This window comes from Mus pahari, chromosome 1, assembly GCF_900095145.1.
Source record: "Mus pahari chromosome 1, PAHARI_EIJ_v1.1, whole genome shotgun sequence".
NCBI lineage: Eukaryota > Metazoa > Chordata > Mammalia > Rodentia > Muridae > Mus > Mus pahari.
The window spans coordinates 74,421,907-74,439,030 of record NC_034590.1 but is presented as its reverse complement, the minus strand read 5'-3'; the positions used below and the strand labels follow the sequence as shown (position 1 = coordinate 74,439,030).

Below are 17,124 nucleotides of genomic sequence, written 5' to 3'. Positions count from 1 at the left end.
AGCCCATGGCAAGAAAGTGCTGACGTCCCTGGGCTTGGCAGTTAAGCACATGGACAACCTCAAGGAGACCTTTGCTCATCTCAGTGAGCTGCACTGTGACAAGCTGCACGTGGATCCTGAGAACTTCAAGGTCAGTTCTGAGCGTGCTCATGGGTTCATTATGGATTTTACTAGGGACAATACTGGGAGTTGAGATTGTGATTGGTAATGCCTTGACAGATGTTAGAGTGCGTGGGTCCAGAACACGTGTCAGTAAACATGCTGTAGATGTCTTAATATTTAGCTGTACACATGTTGTAGACAACAAGGATTTGGGTGCAGATTTGAGTGAGCTTCCAGTATTCCTGGGGTCTTTCATTTGATTCTGAGCATTGGAAACTAAGTGTTCAAATACCACATTTTTTTTTTTTTTTTTTTTTTTTTTTTGGTTTTTCAAGACAGGGTTTCGCTGTATAGCCCTGGCTGTCCTGGAACTTACTCTGTAGACCAGGCTGGCCTCGAACTCAGAAATCCACCTGCCTCTGCCTCCCGAGTGTTGGACCACATATTTTTTAAAGGAGTGTGTTTTTAGAAATTAGTACATCTATACAAGAAGAAACTGAATTTGAATTTAATATCTTGTCATTTGAAAGGAAAAATACCTTATTTAATTGTGTCAATCTTAGTGTTCAATTCTTTATGGAAGACCTGAGGGGGAAATCAAAATATAGATTTTTTTCTTATCATTTTGACAATTTTCTAAATATTTTACTTTCCCACTGAGCATTGGCACAGTTTGAGGCTTCTTTGTCTTTGGTTGGACATTCATATCTACTAAGCATCTTGTATCGCAATCATGTGTTGATTTAGATTTGGCTATGGATGAATGAGACAGGGAGCAAAGATGGGAGGAGGCAAAAAGGGCAGAATGAGGAAAAGTACAGATATAGCCAGTTGAGTGGTGGCTGGGTACAAGAGGAGTCATGTAGTTAAGTTGTCAAATGCATAACAGGAGAAGTGGTAGGTAGTGAGGGATTGCAATCCTCAAGGAAGGTAACTTTTACATGTCATGGTTTTGAAACTACTGATCATTCCTATGTGCCGTTTTGTTACAGCTCCTGGGCAACATGTTGGTGATTGTCCTTTCTACTCATTTTGCCAAGGAATTCACCCCAGAGGTGCAGGCTGCCTGGCAGAAGCTGGTGACTGGAGTGGCCAATGCTCTGTCCCACAAGTACCATTAAACTCCATTCCCGTACACCAGCAATCCTGTGTGTCTCTGACACCCTCTTTGAGTCCATAGGGACTGGATTAGGCATTGAGAGCACAAATTTTGTTTAATAAAATTGATTCTTAATAACACTGACTTTTTGGTTTTGTTTGTTTGTTTTTGCTTATATGTTGAAGAAAGATCTCAATGGGCTTATTGGTGGGAAAAGACAGAAGAAGAATCCAGATAGCTTTTTCGCTAGAGTGAAGGATATATTAGGGAAAGGGCTACGTTAAAGAAGGATGAAAAGATAAGAAAGTTTTCTCCAGGAAGAGATGAAAGGGTCTGGTCAGTATAAGATAGGGTACAAAAATATTTACCGTGCAAGGTAAAAAGTAGGGTTGCAGGTGCCTGGAGGTAAAAAGACTAGTAAGATGTGCTATTTTTTTTTAAGTTTCATTTTATGCATATGAGTGTTTTTCCTGCATAAACATGTGTGTGTGTGTGTGTGTGTACTACGTGTGTGTGGTGCTCATGCAAGCCACAATACAGAATTACATCCCCTGGAACTTGAGATACAGCCAATTGTGAACTGCCATGTAGGTCCTGGGAACTGAAGTCTGGTCCTTTGAAAGAGCTATTTACCACTGAGCTCCCTCTCTAGCCCAAGACCTGCTAGGGATTTTTAAGAGAATACTTTATCTAAACAATGAACTAAAAGTATTGTTTTTGATTAGTTATATTTTTGAAAGAGCAATCTTACATCTTGTGATACTGAGACATTAAAGAAAAAGGGGGGAATTGAGTAAAAGTTGGGAACATTCCTGAAACAAATTACAGGAGTTACTGTACCTATACTTTCTTTAGGTACTTGGGAAGGTTATTCCATTGGCAAAGTGAGGTATAAAGGCTATGGCGTTCAGTGGTCCGGATCTTGTAATGGGATGTAACAAGGGCTTACATGAAATGAGCTAACATTTAGGAGAGGAGTTTGGGGATCATTTGTGAACAAGGAAGATTCCATGTAAGGGAAGACTACATGATTATAAGATGGTTTACAGTCTCTACTCAAGGGTACATTGATATCATGAATAAAGACTACTCTATAGATAGAACAGTTAAACAAGGGGAAAAAAAGACAAAGATCAGAGGTTACAGGCCCCTGCATATAAAAACATAACCTATAACTATGTTTCTGGGAATGATAAACCCAATACTTAGGAAGCTGAGGCAAAGACAGCTAGTTTAAGATGTTCCAAGTCATTTAGGAATGTCAAGCCATGCTAGAAAACTTACTGAGATCTGGTGGCACTATGAAAATGCAAAGAGGTGATGGGGATGTTAGTCATTGTACCCTAGTAGGTACAATGCTCCACGTTTGTCCATAGCTATTCATACATTACCAAACCAATGGAATTAATTTTTAGTAACTACAACTTTCCTTAGTATAACTATGCTGAGAATTGAGATAATTGAGACAGTAAAGCTGTTTTGTATATAAAATAGATGCAAAATTGTAGACATGAAACAACAGGAAATATAATTGCTTAAACCTAGAAAGTAAAGCAAGGCATTAACCCTGTGAAGGATGGCAAAGGTAGAAGAGGACACTGTGAAGAACACATGCTGTCTGATTTACCAGGAAGAATGAGTAGAAAGATGAGAAGATGTCTGAAATCATCGCACTTTGGTTTACATAGCTAGAGGAGGCCATGAAGTGACCTGAGACCCTTGGGTCAATGAGTTTGCTTGAGAGGGTGCAGGGTGCTCAGGGAGATATGGCTTTCTGGTTCTGAGTCAGTCTGACACACAATGAGTCTGCAAACAGTGGAAGCTACAGTGCTGAACTGTGGCAAAAATAATTCCAGTTCTCACTTCTTAAACTCAACACACTGTCAGTAGCTGACTTGCCTTTTCATCTCCACCGCAAGGATGGAGACCTTACATTGAGACAAGGACATAGCTGAGCTCCGTGTGATTTCAATGATGACCATATCAGAATACATGTAGGATATCATTGCATTCAAAGTGATTCAGCAAGCTAGTAAGGACCATGCCCATTTTCAGTATTTTATTTCTCTTGCCTCCTCTGTTATTCTGGCTTCTAATGTCATTAGGTAAAATATGTTGGTGATGGAGATGGCAGAAAATACCCTCTCTGCCTTTAGAAAGGTCAATCTATGCCTTTCATTCAAAAGTCCAAAGAACATAATTTTAAATTGTTTATAACTGCTTTCACATAGATCAGGATGACATGATTGTTAACAAAAATTCTTGGTTCTTTAGCTATTTCTATTAATTGAAATACAGAGAAGAGAGAAGATTAAAAAGACAATAATTGACTAACATCAATATTTTCATTATTAGTTCTTTATGTATATGTTTGTATTTGAACATAAGGACAAGGATGTACGTCTATCTCTCTACTTATTTGATTTGTTAGTATGACTGCATTGGCAAATGCAAGAGACAAATTTGTCTATGCTCTGGTGATATTTATCTTTGTTTTTTTATTTTTAATTTTTGGCACAGGGTTTCTCTGTGTAATAGCCCTCACTGCTCTGGAACTCACTCTGCAGACCAGACTGGCCTCAAACTCAGAGATAAGCCAGCTTCTGCCTCCTGAGTGCTGGGATTAAAGGCATGGATTACCACACCCAGCTATGATATTCATCTTTTCCTGATAATTTAATTATTAAAATTTTTCTCTCATAAAACACATCCTGACCACAGTTTCCTCTCCTTCTGTTTCACTCAGTTCCAACCCTCCTATAATCCCCTTTTCTTTCCCACAGATATACTTCTCCATTTCCCTTCAGAAGAGAGCTGGCCTCCCAAGGATATCAACAAGTAAACACCCTGCGCATCAACCTGTGGGCATAAACAAGTAAACACCCTGTGCAGCCTAGGCTGATTAGTCAGTAAGCCCCAGGAATCTCACTCTTCACCACATCACTTTTTGTACTCCTCAGTGTTACTTGTATAATCCCCACTAGTTACTCTCTAGCTCTGATCTCCATAACAAATCCTCATGCGCGTCTATTGGACCCATTCACACAGCTGTCTCCTAGGTACCTTTTACTACTGAGTTTTTTTTCAGTTTTTCTGCCAACGCTTTTCCACTAGTTTCAACTGCTTTAGTCACATTGTGCTTATGTTTCCCTCTCAAAATAGAGACTTAGTTCTTGTCTTTTCTTGTTTTCTTTTCTGTGATCAATAAAAATAATATTTTGGCTTATAGGTCAAAGAAAAGTGATTTATAACACAATTTAAAAATAACTCTTGATACCTCTCTGCCTTACCGTAATATACGATTCCCCACTTTGGAATAAAAAACCACAGCTATGACATTGATATTTTGATGTATAAATGCAGTTATACTGGGCTAGGGGTGTCAAGGATACAGGACTTATCTAGCATCTGAAGGGCCTGGACTGGATTCCTAATTCTTCAGCACAGAAGCACCAACTATCCAGTCAATGCATCCACCAACAAATACATGGTTTGGATTGGTTACTCTGATCAATTTTATGTTGCTGAAATCATAATCATATGTTGCATCTCTCTTCCCTGGTACACATTTCCCCTCTTTTTCTTCCATTTCATTCTGAGCACCACAGGCTTCATCCCTCCATGTGTTTATGTCTTCCTTCTTTCCTCTTTCCTCCACTTCTCCATCCCACTGCCTCCCTCCTTTCATCTCTTTTAATTAGATTTCCTCTCTTTCTTTCCATTCTCTCATTCCCTCCCTCCCTCCCTCCCTCCCTCCCTTCTTCCTTTTCTTGATGCCTTCATCTATCAATTCCCTTTCTTCTTTATTTCTTTTTCTCATCAACTGCTTCTCTCACCTTCCTCCCTTCCTCTTTCCCTCCCTTTCTCCTTCCCCCTCTTTCCCTCCATTCCTTTCTTGATTTCCATTTTCTCCCTTCCTGTAATATATCCAGCTATGAAATTGTCAGTATGATTTGAATTGGAATAAAAGAATAAATGCTCTTCAAATATTTTTTTTTTAAAAATATTCTTCTCTCATACAATACCACCCTACCACAGTTTTCTTTCCCCACAACACTCTCCCACCAAACCACTGCCACCTTCCGTCTCACCCAGATCCATTCTTCCTCCATTTCCATTCAGAAAAGAGCAGGTCTTCCAAGGATATCCACTGAACCTGGTCTAACAAGTTACAATAAGATGAAGTACAAATCCTTATATCAAGGTTGGGCCAGGCAACACAGCAAAATAAAAAGGATCCCAAGAGCAGTTACCTCTGACTCTAGCTGCTAGGAATCCCATAAGAATATCACTATAATAACTGTAATATATATATGCAGAGGACCTAGTGATTCTAGGCTTTAGCCTCTGTGAGTCCCTGTGAGTTCTGCTAAGTTGATTCTGTGGGCTGGTGTTTTGTTCTCCTGGTTTCCTTGACCCCTATAAGTACTAAGAATTCTTCCTCCCTTTTTGCATGGGTTTCCTTCAGCTCTGCCTAATGCATGGCTGTGGGTTTCTGTATCCGTCTCCATCACTTCACTATTTCCCTTTAGAAAATAATCTGCGGCTCTCTGTGCTCCTCCCCACCTCCCCAAAGCACTACGAAAGCCCGCCCATTTGAACAAAAATCAGTGTTGTTTGTACTTTCTTTGTGGTCTTTGTCACATTACAATTTCCAACAGTTATGTAGTAAATATCTGGTTAGTGTCTTTATAAGTTTCATCAAAATGTTTCCATGGTAGCCCATCATCCCATACCTATTTTTGTAGGTTCCAGAGCACTATTCATTTATTTAATTTTTGTGAACATTTATTTCAATAAGGGAAAGTAAAATGATTTGTATTCATCAGGGTTTTGTCAAGGGAGAAAGAAAATAAGGCAAATTTAAGACAAAATACATATGCAAGTAGCACCTGAGTTCATGCATTATATTTTTTAAAATGGTGCTGTAAGAAGGTAAGGGTGGATCTGGAAGTAGGTAAGGGGAGGGATTAGAGTTGAATATGATTAAAATACATTGTATGGCATAACTTATGAAATAACAAAAATACCTTTAATAAAAATTTAAGACATATTTCAGAAGATACAAATTTCTAGAGACAAAGAGGAACTTGAGTCAGCTTGATAGGAATTTCATGTCACATTCCACTCCATGAAACTGAGTCATAGATATGGATGAGACCGTGTGTGCTTGGTGGCTGTATGAACAAGCAATGGGTGAACCAGATGGGAGATAAACAGAGGTAATAATGTTTCTGCCTCAAAACACAGAATTTAGGAAAGCCAAGACTATAGCCAGCTAGCATAAACTGGAGAGGGTGGATATATCTTTCATTTACAAGCCAAATAATTTCTTCATATCTCAAGGTAACTTGCTCATAGAGTAGGGAGGGCAGGAGTCTGGGCTGGGCATAAAGGGCAGAGCGGGGGTCCGCTCTGTCTGCACTTACTTCTGGCACAGCTGTGTTTACTAGCAACCTCAGCTGAGACACTATGGTGGAGCTGACTGCAGAAGAGAAGTCAGCCATCACTGGCCTGTGGACTAAGGTGAAGGCAGAAGTGTTGAGTCCCTGGAAAGGTCAGTATCCAACAGCCTAAGGGAGCAAGTGGAAGGAGGTATGTGGAGGCACTGAATTTCTCTGTCCTCTTTTTACACTTTCTAGGATACTGATGGTCTATCTGCAAACCAAGATATACTTTGACCATTTTAGAGACTTCTCCTTCCGTGCTGCCACTGAAGGTAACCCCAAGCTGAGGGTTCTTGGTAAGAAGATGATGGAATCCTTTGGTGAAGGCCTGAAACACCTGGATAACCTGAACGACACCTTTGCCAGCCTGAGTGAGCTGCACCATGACAAGCTTCATGTGGATCCTGAGAACTTCAAGGTGAGTTGGCTAGATGCGCTGCCTTCTGCTCATGCTCTTGATTTCTACTTACTGCTGCATCCCCCATATTCTCTTTTACTTTCCTACAATTCGTCATCTAATGATTTTCAACTTTCGGTGTCAATATCCTTCTTAATTTACTTCTTTCACAATCTTTAACAATCAGTTAAAGAAATGTATTTATTTTATATCCTGTCTTTTGTGCTCCACCCACAGCTCTACCTACATTTATCCTCAAGTCCCTTGCTTAGAACACAAGGCAAATGATACATTCTGGTTTTCACTTTCTAATTCTAGATATGGGGAAACATTCTCCCATCTCCCCCTAATATAGGAGGCTTTGAGAGTCTTCTCAAGGAAGAGAGACAGAACATCTGGTTTTAGAGGACATGAGAAAAAGAACAATCAGAATTCCATGAAATTAGTAAAGGTTAAGATGAGGAAAAAAAATATGTGGATCGAAGGTCTGAACATCTTGTTAGAGATGGAACAACAATAGTGGTAAAGAGACAGCCCATCATCAGACTAATCAACTGATTATTAAGCATACAATTAGGATATAAATATATGCATAGATAAAATATATGTACATATACATATATACAAACACTCATGTATACTTACTTTTTTATTTTGGAAGAAATTATATAGGGATCAAATTGGGATAGAATGTTGGCAGAAACCCATGGTACGGTTGTTCAGAAGCCAAGATTAATTTCTCTATCATATGCATGTCTGTCTTCCTCTCTCCCACAGCTCCTGGGCAGCATGATAGCCATTGTGCTATCTTGACACTTTGGCAACAAATTTACTGCAGACTGCTTATGAGAAGGTGGTGGCTTCTGTCCGGGTGCTATGGCTTACAAGCACTACTGAGACCCCTTTTTTTCGCATGGTCATTGGAAGATCATTCCCTAGAATCCTGTGTTTTGAATTTTTTTTTTGGGGGGGGGAGGAATGTCCATCCTTATGGCATAGAATCTGCTTAATAAATAATTTCATGACTTATTTCATTCATTTTCCCCATTTGGGGATGTGCAACACAATAGAGGATCTACAAGGAAAAAGCTGCTCAGTATTTATGCAAATAGTTGGAAGAAAACTCTATATAGATATTAAGGGGAGACAAAACGGAATTTGTCATAAGTGTTTCATATAGAGAAGGTCTTACCCTTTTAGAAGATTTGTGAGAAACTTGTGGGGAAACAGGCTCAAGAATGGCTACTGTTGTGATCCAACAATTACCATGCAATGATAGCACCAATCTAATGCATATTGACTATCAAAAGCATTGCCATGATTCTTCCTTTATCTGTAGATTTTAGCCTATACTACAACATATCAAGCCACCCCTCTATTAAAAAAACAAAAACAAAAACAAAAACTTCCTTGTCTTACTAGCCCCCAAATACCAATTTAAAATTTAGCTCCTGAATTATGTTGGCCCCTCATTCAATGAACTAATACTGCCTAAAGAAATCTTTGTGAACTTTCTCACTCTACCAACTTTTCAAATTGCTTTTTAAATAACACTTACACTCCCACACATGCACTCTTGCACACATGAACACATGCATGCATACACATGGTCATACTTTACAAATTTCTTCTTTGTAGGAGAGATTTATACTGCATTCTTTCTTGCAATTAAATTGTATTTTGCAATTAAGTTACTATTTAGGTACTAAGCTGACATTAATTCAATGAAATAATCATGGACAAAAGAACCATTATTCACTATATTGAAACATCTATGGCTGGAGCTAATCTGAATAATTATAGGATATTTTAAAGCTCTACTCATAAATGCTACAAACTACAGGAAGGAAAAAGGAAGAAACCACAGAATTCTGATCATGGGTAGAAAAATTTCTTTCTTTGAATGTTCTTTCTGCTATGTGTGAAATTAGAAAGATTTTTAGAAATTTCTGACTCATATGTGTCCCTTAAAATTATGTTCTCATTGGCTGATTTTAGATGTACTTGTTATTCATAACCTGGTTCCTCTTTCTTTATGAAGTCACCCAGTCTCCAAAGAAAACACACACACACACACACACACACACACACAGACCCTCATATATAGATTCATACATATGGGGTATATATGTGGAAGTACTGTTGTAGTAACTCTGTCTATGCTTCAGGATATACTGACCACATTATACTGCACTGTTGGTAGCAAGTCTGAGTCCAGAGGCTGTTTTGTACTCAATCTGTTCTTCTCAGTGTATAGCATATAATAGACAATGAGAATGCTTTGTAGATAGAAAGTATCTTCTAGAACTCCCAGATGCGGGGCAACTGCAGAGCCATTTCATACAGCTCATGTTTCTGAACAGATAAAATCACAAGAGTCAGATGTTAAAGAAGGATGGAAATTAGGGGAACATATTCCATTTAGGAATACAGTGTTTAGAGGTTACATTGTCACAGGTCCTTATCCCTACCCTGGAAGATAAGTTTTACCATGCTTATGGGCAACACCATAACCTGCTAGGTTCCACTTTATTATTTCCATATTTCCTCATAGGACCATTATTTATTAGTTTCTATAGTATATAAATTTGTTGTGTTTTTCTCCTGTTTCAGAATACTGACTTGGTTATTCTAATGTATAAAATACTTTTTCTCTAGTATTTTTCTGTGACAGGTCATTTGGATATAGAATAATAACTTCATCCTCAGAGAGAATGATCATGATATAACCATGTCCTACTCTTATAAATCCTTACTGTTAATTTTCTTCTTAGAAAATAATATTAAAAATATTTGATTGATTTACTTTTTTTCATTTTCCATATTTGTTATCTCCTAGTTTGTGAGCCTAGAAGAAAAATTTAATTTTGTTTTTCATTTCATAAATCCTTAGGATTAAACTATTATGATATAGTTACTCAACAAATAGTTGTTGAATGAATGTTTGTTATAATATGAAACTGTAATCTTTATTACAGTAATTTATTACTGCAATTTATGTAATTTTGTTACAATATGAAATGGTAGTCTTTAATGGCTGAGCCATGGGGGAAGAAACTGGGTGAGAGAGGAGGTGAGGAAGGAATAGGAATGGGGGTCAGGTCTGGGGAACAGGGGTAGGGTGGAGTGAGGTGGGAGGGTTGGGAGAAGAAACAGAAATCAGTGGAGGCATCTCTGGGACTATCCAGAGACCTGGGAAAGGGGAGGGTTCCAGAAGTCTATGGGGGGGGGCGGTTTACCCTAGCTGAGACTCCTAGCAACTGGGGATATGGAGACTGAAGTATCCACCTCCTGTATCCAGGCATGACTTCCAGTGGAGGAGGCAGGTATCAAACTTTCCACAAAACCTTCACCCCAAATTTGTCCTTTCTACAAGATGTGCAGGGATAAAGGTGGAGCAGAGACTGAGGGAATGGCCAACTAATGACTGCCCCAATTTGAGACCCATCCTGTAGGAGAGAGTCAACCCCTGACACTATTGATGATACTCTGCTATGCTTGCAGACAGGAACCTAATATAACTGTCTTCAGAGAGCCTTCATCCAGCACTTGATGGAAATAGATACAGAGATCCATAGCCAAACATCAGGCAGAGCTCAAGAAGTGGTGCAGAAGAGTTGGGGAGAGGATTGAGAGAGCCAGAGGGGTCTACTGAGAAGAAGACCTACTGAGTCAACAAAACTGGGGCCATGAGTGTTCACAGAGACTGACCTGCCAACTAAAGAACATACATGGATTGGACTTAGGCTCCCTACACATTTGTAGCAGACGTGCAGTTTGGTCTCCAGGTGGGTCCCCTAACACTTGTAAAAGAAGCTGGTTCTGACTCTATTGCCTGCCTTTGAATCCCTTTCCTCTAGCTGGACTACCTGGAATGGGCCCCAGTGGGAAAGCATGTACTTAGTCCTGGTGCAATCTGCTGTCCCAGGGTGTGTGGCACTTAAGTGGGAGTTTTCCCTTCTCTGAGGAGAATGGAAGAGGGTAATGGGGGGAAGGGTTTGAGAGGGTGGGACTGGGAGGAGAGGAGGGAGCAGGGACCATGACCTGAATGTAAAGTGAATAAATAAATTTAAAAAGAGAGAGAGTGAGAAAAAAAAAAAAACAGAACTGCTTGTAGATGAGCATTCAGGCATGAGCAATGGTATGTAGAAAATGGATGGCATATTTATAGACATGTCGCAATTAATTAATCTTTGGAAGAAATAGCCCCAAAAGCCTAAGGGGAGAGCAATTATTAAAGATAACTCCTAGATTGCTAGTAAGGTGATGACTTTAATTTTCCTGCACCTAAGACCATACATATCCTAGATGTCTAAAGAGACACAGAAGAGGTTTACTATTTAATATGTTTATAACTTTAGATACTGGACATCCAGGTATCCTCCCAGGTCAGATCTGAACTTTGAAACCAATTCAATATTTGGCTATACTGCCAAGGTCAGATCCCCAACTTTGAAACTTATTGGGTATTTGGCTATACTGAAAGAGTTGTAGGCAGTACTATTGGCTTACAAATTTTCTTCATTAAAGGAAAAATCTAGATGGTATTTTCTCAATCTCTAAATTCTGTACCTATACATCAATAAAAAAAATCCTCTCTATATCCATTTCTATATAAAAGATCTAAAAATTGTTATAGCTATAAATAACATATTACTAAATAGATATAAAACGCTCTCCTATTTGGCCATATAACTATTCCCATTTGTGTGCAGATATGAGCTTTGCTAGAGATGAAGGCAATCAAAAAGCTTCATCTTCATTTTTTTATTTCATCCCATTTGAAACATGAAAGGATAAATTGATTTGAAGGTAAATTCTCCCTTGATGTAAGGGCCTAAGCAACTTTTTATCTGCCCTTTAAATGAATTGTTATTATTGAATGGGCAAGGATTTGGGTGACAGAAAGAAGAGGATGACAATTAGTCTAAGAAAAAGTATTGTGGAATATGTATAATTTTTATTAAAATAAAATTTTATATATGTTTAGTTTGTACACTAAGATTGTTATATTAATTTACTTGACTATACATCCAGAAACAGCTAAATTACCTTTATTACTTGAGAAAGTCATGCATACATATACATTTTTTTTTATCAAATTCACCCTTCAGTCTGCCCCATTCAAGTCTTCCCTTATTCACTTGCCCCCTTTCCTTCCCAACTTCATATGGCTTATATTTAAGCCCAGTCATTTGCCTTGTCATTCATGGCAAATATCATTTTGCTATAGATGTCCACTACTTCTGGCTCTTAAAATATTTCACCCTTTTCTCTTCTAAAATTATCCTTGAGCCTTGGAAGAAGGAGGTGTGATATAGGTATTCCATTAAGAGCTGCCACAATCTTTCTCTGCGAATTGACCAGTTTTATGTTTTTCTATTTATTGGTATCTGTACAAAGGAAGGAGCTTCTCTAATGAGAGTTGAAAGAGGTTTTATTCTATGGGTATGGGGGTAAGTAGGCAGAAATTTGCTTTTATGCTTATTTAAGAGAATAATTATACTAGTGTTTCCTTTATGACTTAGGCAGCAATGTTTTGGGTCCAGATAACTGTACCAGGCGTGAGTTCTATCTTGTGAAGCAGACCTTAAATTCCATCAGAAAGTGGTTAGTTACTCTCATAACATTCACACCACAATTACCTAAGTGGGCATGCAAGGACAATGACAATACAAGCTAAGGTGAATAGGGGAAAGCCAGGGGGCCTCAGCCCTCCAACAAAGAGCAACAGGCAACTAAAGAGTGTGAGAGCTAGAGAAACAGGGAAGAGCACACTAAGTGGTTACTCACGACCAAGGGTTCAACTTGAAAACCTACGTGCAAGTAACATTATACATGGAAGTCAGGTGCTCTGGGATGGGCATTAAAGGTAGAGCAGTGCCCGCTGTGCCTACATCTGTGCTTCTGGCACAGGTTGTCACTAGCAGCCACCCTACACCAGGGTGCACTGACTGACAAAAAGAAGTTGGCCATCAGTGGCCTGTGGGACAAGGTAGACATGGGGAACATTGATGGAGAGTCACTGGAGATATTGTATTAGACTGCATATGCAGGACACATGGAAGCTTAGTAGGTGAAGAGAGAGCAGAATGTCTGGCAGGAACTGATTTTCTCTACCCATCTGAAACCCCTGGCCAACCTCAAGGGCACCTTTTCTGGCATGGATAAAGCTGCACAATGAGTGGGCCAGATGCTCTGGCTTCTGCTCATGCTCATTTTATCACTTCTTTTCCCATTTGCCTTTTCTCCACAGTTTCCTTTACTTTTCTATATTTTTTCACTTAACACTCTTCTTTTGTTAACTTTCCTTCACAAGTCAACCTTTACCCCACTTTTTCCCCCATAATCTTCTTTAACAAATCTTTTCCTCCTTCTTCCCCCTTCTTCCTCCCTCTCGCCAAAGTCCTTCCCTTCATTCATCTTCAAATCCCCTTTGTAGGATCACCTCCTGAGTTATGCATACTGTCTCTCATCTACTATATCTACATTTGGAAAAAGTCCTTTTATTGCTACCATCGCTTGAGCTTTTGAGAGGCTCCTTAATGAAGAGGCACATGTGGTTCTAGAGTCTGTGAATCATTAAATAATAAGAATTTCATGAATTTAGGCAGAGTAAGTGCAAAGATAAAGACAGAAGAGTTAAGGTCTAAGAATGGAAGACCTGAAAGTCATATTAGAGATGGGGCAACAGTAGATGCTAAAAAAGAGCCCACCATCAAACTAATCAATTAAGTAGTAAATATAAATACTATATAAAAAAATACAAAGACACACATTTTAGAAGAAATATCCAGGAAATCCATAGTGTTGATGCAATTACTTAGAAGACTAGCTTGATTTCTGTTAACCAGGGGTAAATGTGTGTGTGTTCTTCTCCACAACTCTTGGGAAACACGATAGTGATTGTGCCATTCCTTCACTTTGTAAGGAATTCACCCCAGCAGTGCAGGCTGCTTTTCAGATGTTGGTGGCTTCTCTAACCATGGCTCTAGCTCACAAGTACCACAGAGGCCTTGGACTATTTCCTCAAGATTACTGGAAGATTACTGAAGCATTATCTTCTATAATCAGGGAGATATGTTCACCTTTGCAGTTTCTCCCCAATAAAAAGTTAGCTAAATTTCATTTCCTTTATGTTGTTATTTTGTTTGTTTGTTTGTTTTTTCCCTAGGGATGGGAAAAGTCTCAAAGAGCCTCTAAGTAGGAAGCTTTTATATAATATACAAGTCTTAAAGGAAATAATTAAACCTCATCACTACTAGGGCTTTAGTGAAGGCTGAGTATTAAACTTGCACCAGTACATGTAATACATAAAATTATATATTATGTGTGACAGTAAATATGCATATGTAATTCTTACCTGAACTGGAGAAAGCTGTAGAAGAACTTAGTATTTTTTTACATGGACAAGAAAAATCTAAGTTTGATTGTGTTTGAAATAAAAAGCATTTATGTTCACTGCAATGGTGTTTTAAATTATTTGTCTGTGTCATAGAAGGGTTTATGCTAAGTTTTCAAGATACAAAGAGTGTGTGCATCCACTGAGGAGTTGGGACAGGTAAAGTGAGAAGAGAAATCTTCTATCAATGGAGGAGGGTCTACTTGGAGAAGAGGCATTAAAAATTGTGTAAATCTCTTAATTTGCTTGGTAACTGAATGAGAGAAAGGCAGTTTTTAATTATATATTTATTTTTATTTCATTTTAATTCAGATTGTGGCTCCTAGAGGTTTGCCTGTGCTCCAGTGGTTGATCTTATATCTATGCTTATATGAGCAGTACTAGCTGAACTCTATGGGTCAAAAAAAAAAGAGGCTAAAAAAGTAAGGATCAGGTATGAGTTTCTGGGAAGACCTGGGAAGTGGGTTGAGAGAGTGAATATGATCAAAACACATTGTATACAGACATGGGATTATAAAGAATAAAAAAAATATAGTTTAAAATTTGAAAAAAATGGCTGGATTATAATGCTTGTGTATCCAGAAGGGACATCATGTGTTAATACTATCGAATATTTGTTGCTTGTGATGACCACGGTGAAGAAAGATGTTTCTGAATAGTGGGACACAAAGATAAAGTAGAGAAACACTGTAATAGAGAAGTATCACACTGTTCTCAGTTTAGGCAGGGGATGAAGATCCCAAGGCCTTGAAGAGAGAGACAGAGAGAGAGAGAGAGAGAGAGAGACAGAGACAGAGACAGAGACAGAGACAGAGAGAGANAGAGAGAGACAGAGAGAGACAGAGAGACAGAGAGAGAAGACTTAGCAGGGAACTTGGGAGTACTGGGATGCCACACTGCATCAGTAATATCTCTTCTTCTCTTTATATTCCAGCCTTCAACATCAAGAAACCAAGCTACAGAAGTTCTTAACCTGAGAACTGAAAAGTATGTTACATGGGGGGGGGGGAGAGGGGGGAAGCAAGAAGGTTTTGGAAGAGTTATAGAGCTGTAAAAGTAAACTTTTATAAAGAAGACAGATTGAACGAAGAAGCATGCAGAGAACTTGAGAGTGGGGTGTCTTAGCATTTCTATCACATGGTAAAACACCAGGATCAAAACCATTGCGGAGGAAAACACTTACTCATCTCAGCCCTCTCAAGTCTTACTCCATGGGGTGGGGGTGGGGAAGAGGCATGTCAGGACAAGACTTCAGGTCATGAACCTGAGCCAGGAACTAAAGTAGAGGCATGGAAGAACACTGCTCACTGGATTGTTCCTCATGGCTTTCTCAGTCTGCTTTCTGGCAGCATCATGAAGTGCCTGATGAGGGGGGGCACCACCCTCTATCAGCTGCCCACCAGCATCAGCTATTAATCAAGAAAATACCCTACAGGTTTGCCTACAAGTAATCTGATGGAAGCATTTTTTCTTTTTCTTTTTCCTTTTCTTTTTCTTTTTCTTTTTCTTTTTCTTTTTCTTTTTCTTTTTCTTTTTCTTTTCCTTTTCCTTTTTTTTTCTTTTCTTTTCTTTTTTTAACTCTTTCTCAACAGATTTTATTGGTCAAGAGCAGAGTACACAGACATTCCCATTCTTATTACACGTACCCATAAAAAGCCATGTATTGTGTTCATGTACCCAAACTCTGAAGAGTCACATTGTGTTCACGTACACAAAAGAAGAGGTACGTTTTTGTTTTTTTGTTTTTTTTAACTTATTTCAGTGATGTTCCAGCCTCAAATTTGGCAAGTTTCCCTAAGACCTCTCATAACAACCACCTCTTCCACCAACTCACAATTTTATGCCACACACACAGGAGATACTCAAAATTTCCATCTTTCACAGCACATTATCACAACTGTTAGGAAAGTGGACTGCCATGACCAGACAGTTCTGACAGGGCAAGGACCAAAGACTGGATTTCTTAGAAAATGGTTCTACTAGAAACACGGGACCAGATATAACTGAAAATATTCCAGACACAAATACATGACTGAGAATCCAGATTGCCATTCAGTATGCTTTGTATTGTAGAATATAAAACTAGCCCCCTCTGTGGAATGTTATGGTGACCCCGGAGGCAGTCACAGCCTCTCCTGATTCAGTATCCTGCTATTTTCTGGTTGTACCGAAAAATAAACAACCAGCAAATGATTTAACCTCTTAAAAATATTTGTACTTAAAAAATGAGATGAGGTGGAATATCCTCACCTTTTAAAAATGTTGCTAGAGCTACTAAAAAGCTTGTATTTACAAAGTAGTTGATAAAATTATTCCTCTGGATTGTGCAAGAAGGGAGGCGGGACCACTGACAGACGTGATGGATGCTTAGTCGGACTTGGCTTCTTTCTCTTTCAGAGGCTGGACTCTGGTTTTTTGTCTATCCATTTTCTGCAGGCCGATCTGTGGTTTGCTGGTCAGCCACTTCAGCCTGTTTACCCTTTGCTCCCCATTTCCCTTTTATCGGCACTTTTTTGTCCGATGCCCCTTTATCGGCACTTTTTTGTCTGATGCCTTATCCTTTCTCGTGGCCTTTTTGGGCTTCCCGTCCATTGATGGGGCAGGCTTGGCTAACAGCCTCGCAGAATGTTGCTTGGGGTATGCCTTCATCGCTCCATCTCACCTTCCTCTTGGGCAT

At 39.0% G+C, this 17,124-nt stretch overlaps 2 protein-coding genes and 1 pseudogene across 2 annotated transcripts in view; 2 read left to right on the top strand and 1 right to left on the bottom strand.

The window, feature by feature from the left end:
* Window positions 1-1,243, top strand: part of LOC110321282 (hemoglobin subunit beta-Z-like) — an 8,014-nt gene extending 6,771 nt beyond the window's left edge. The window contains exons 2-3 of the mRNA XM_021197522.1: window positions 3-130; window positions 1,095-1,243. Of these exons, the coding sequence (XP_021053181.1) occupies window positions 3-130; window positions 1,095-1,223 (257 nt within the window). The 3' untranslated portion in view covers window positions 1,224-1,243. The remainder of the gene's footprint in view (window positions 1-2; window positions 131-1,094) is intronic.
* A 5,430-nt stretch (window positions 1,244-6,673) lies between these two features.
* Window positions 6,674-7,858, top strand: LOC110326537 (hemoglobin subunit beta-like). Its single transcript, XM_021205056.1, has 3 exons — window positions 6,674-6,739; window positions 6,794-7,066; window positions 7,823-7,858. Exons 1-3 carry the CDS (start codon window positions 6,674-6,676, stop codon window positions 7,856-7,858), a joined length of 375 nt encoding a protein of 124 aa, XP_021060715.1.
* An 8,956-nt stretch (window positions 7,859-16,814) lies between these two features.
* On the bottom strand, window positions 16,815-17,124 carry LOC110313628 (annotated as a pseudogene).

Excerpts from the sequence above, each read along its gene's own strand:
- LOC110326537 (XM_021205056.1), top strand. The coding sequence starts at position 6,674 with ATGGTGGAGCTGACTGCAGAAGAGAAGTCAGCCATCACTGGCCTGTGG. Across the intron at positions 6,740-6,793 it reads GGACTAAGGTGAAGGCAGAA|GAGGTATGTGGAGGCACTGA; the intron begins GTGTTGAGTCCC and ends AGCAAGTGGAAG. Across the intron at positions 7,067-7,822 it reads TGGATCCTGAGAACTTCAAG|CTCCTGGGCAGCATGATAGC; the intron begins GTGAGTTGGCTA and ends TCTCTCCCACAG.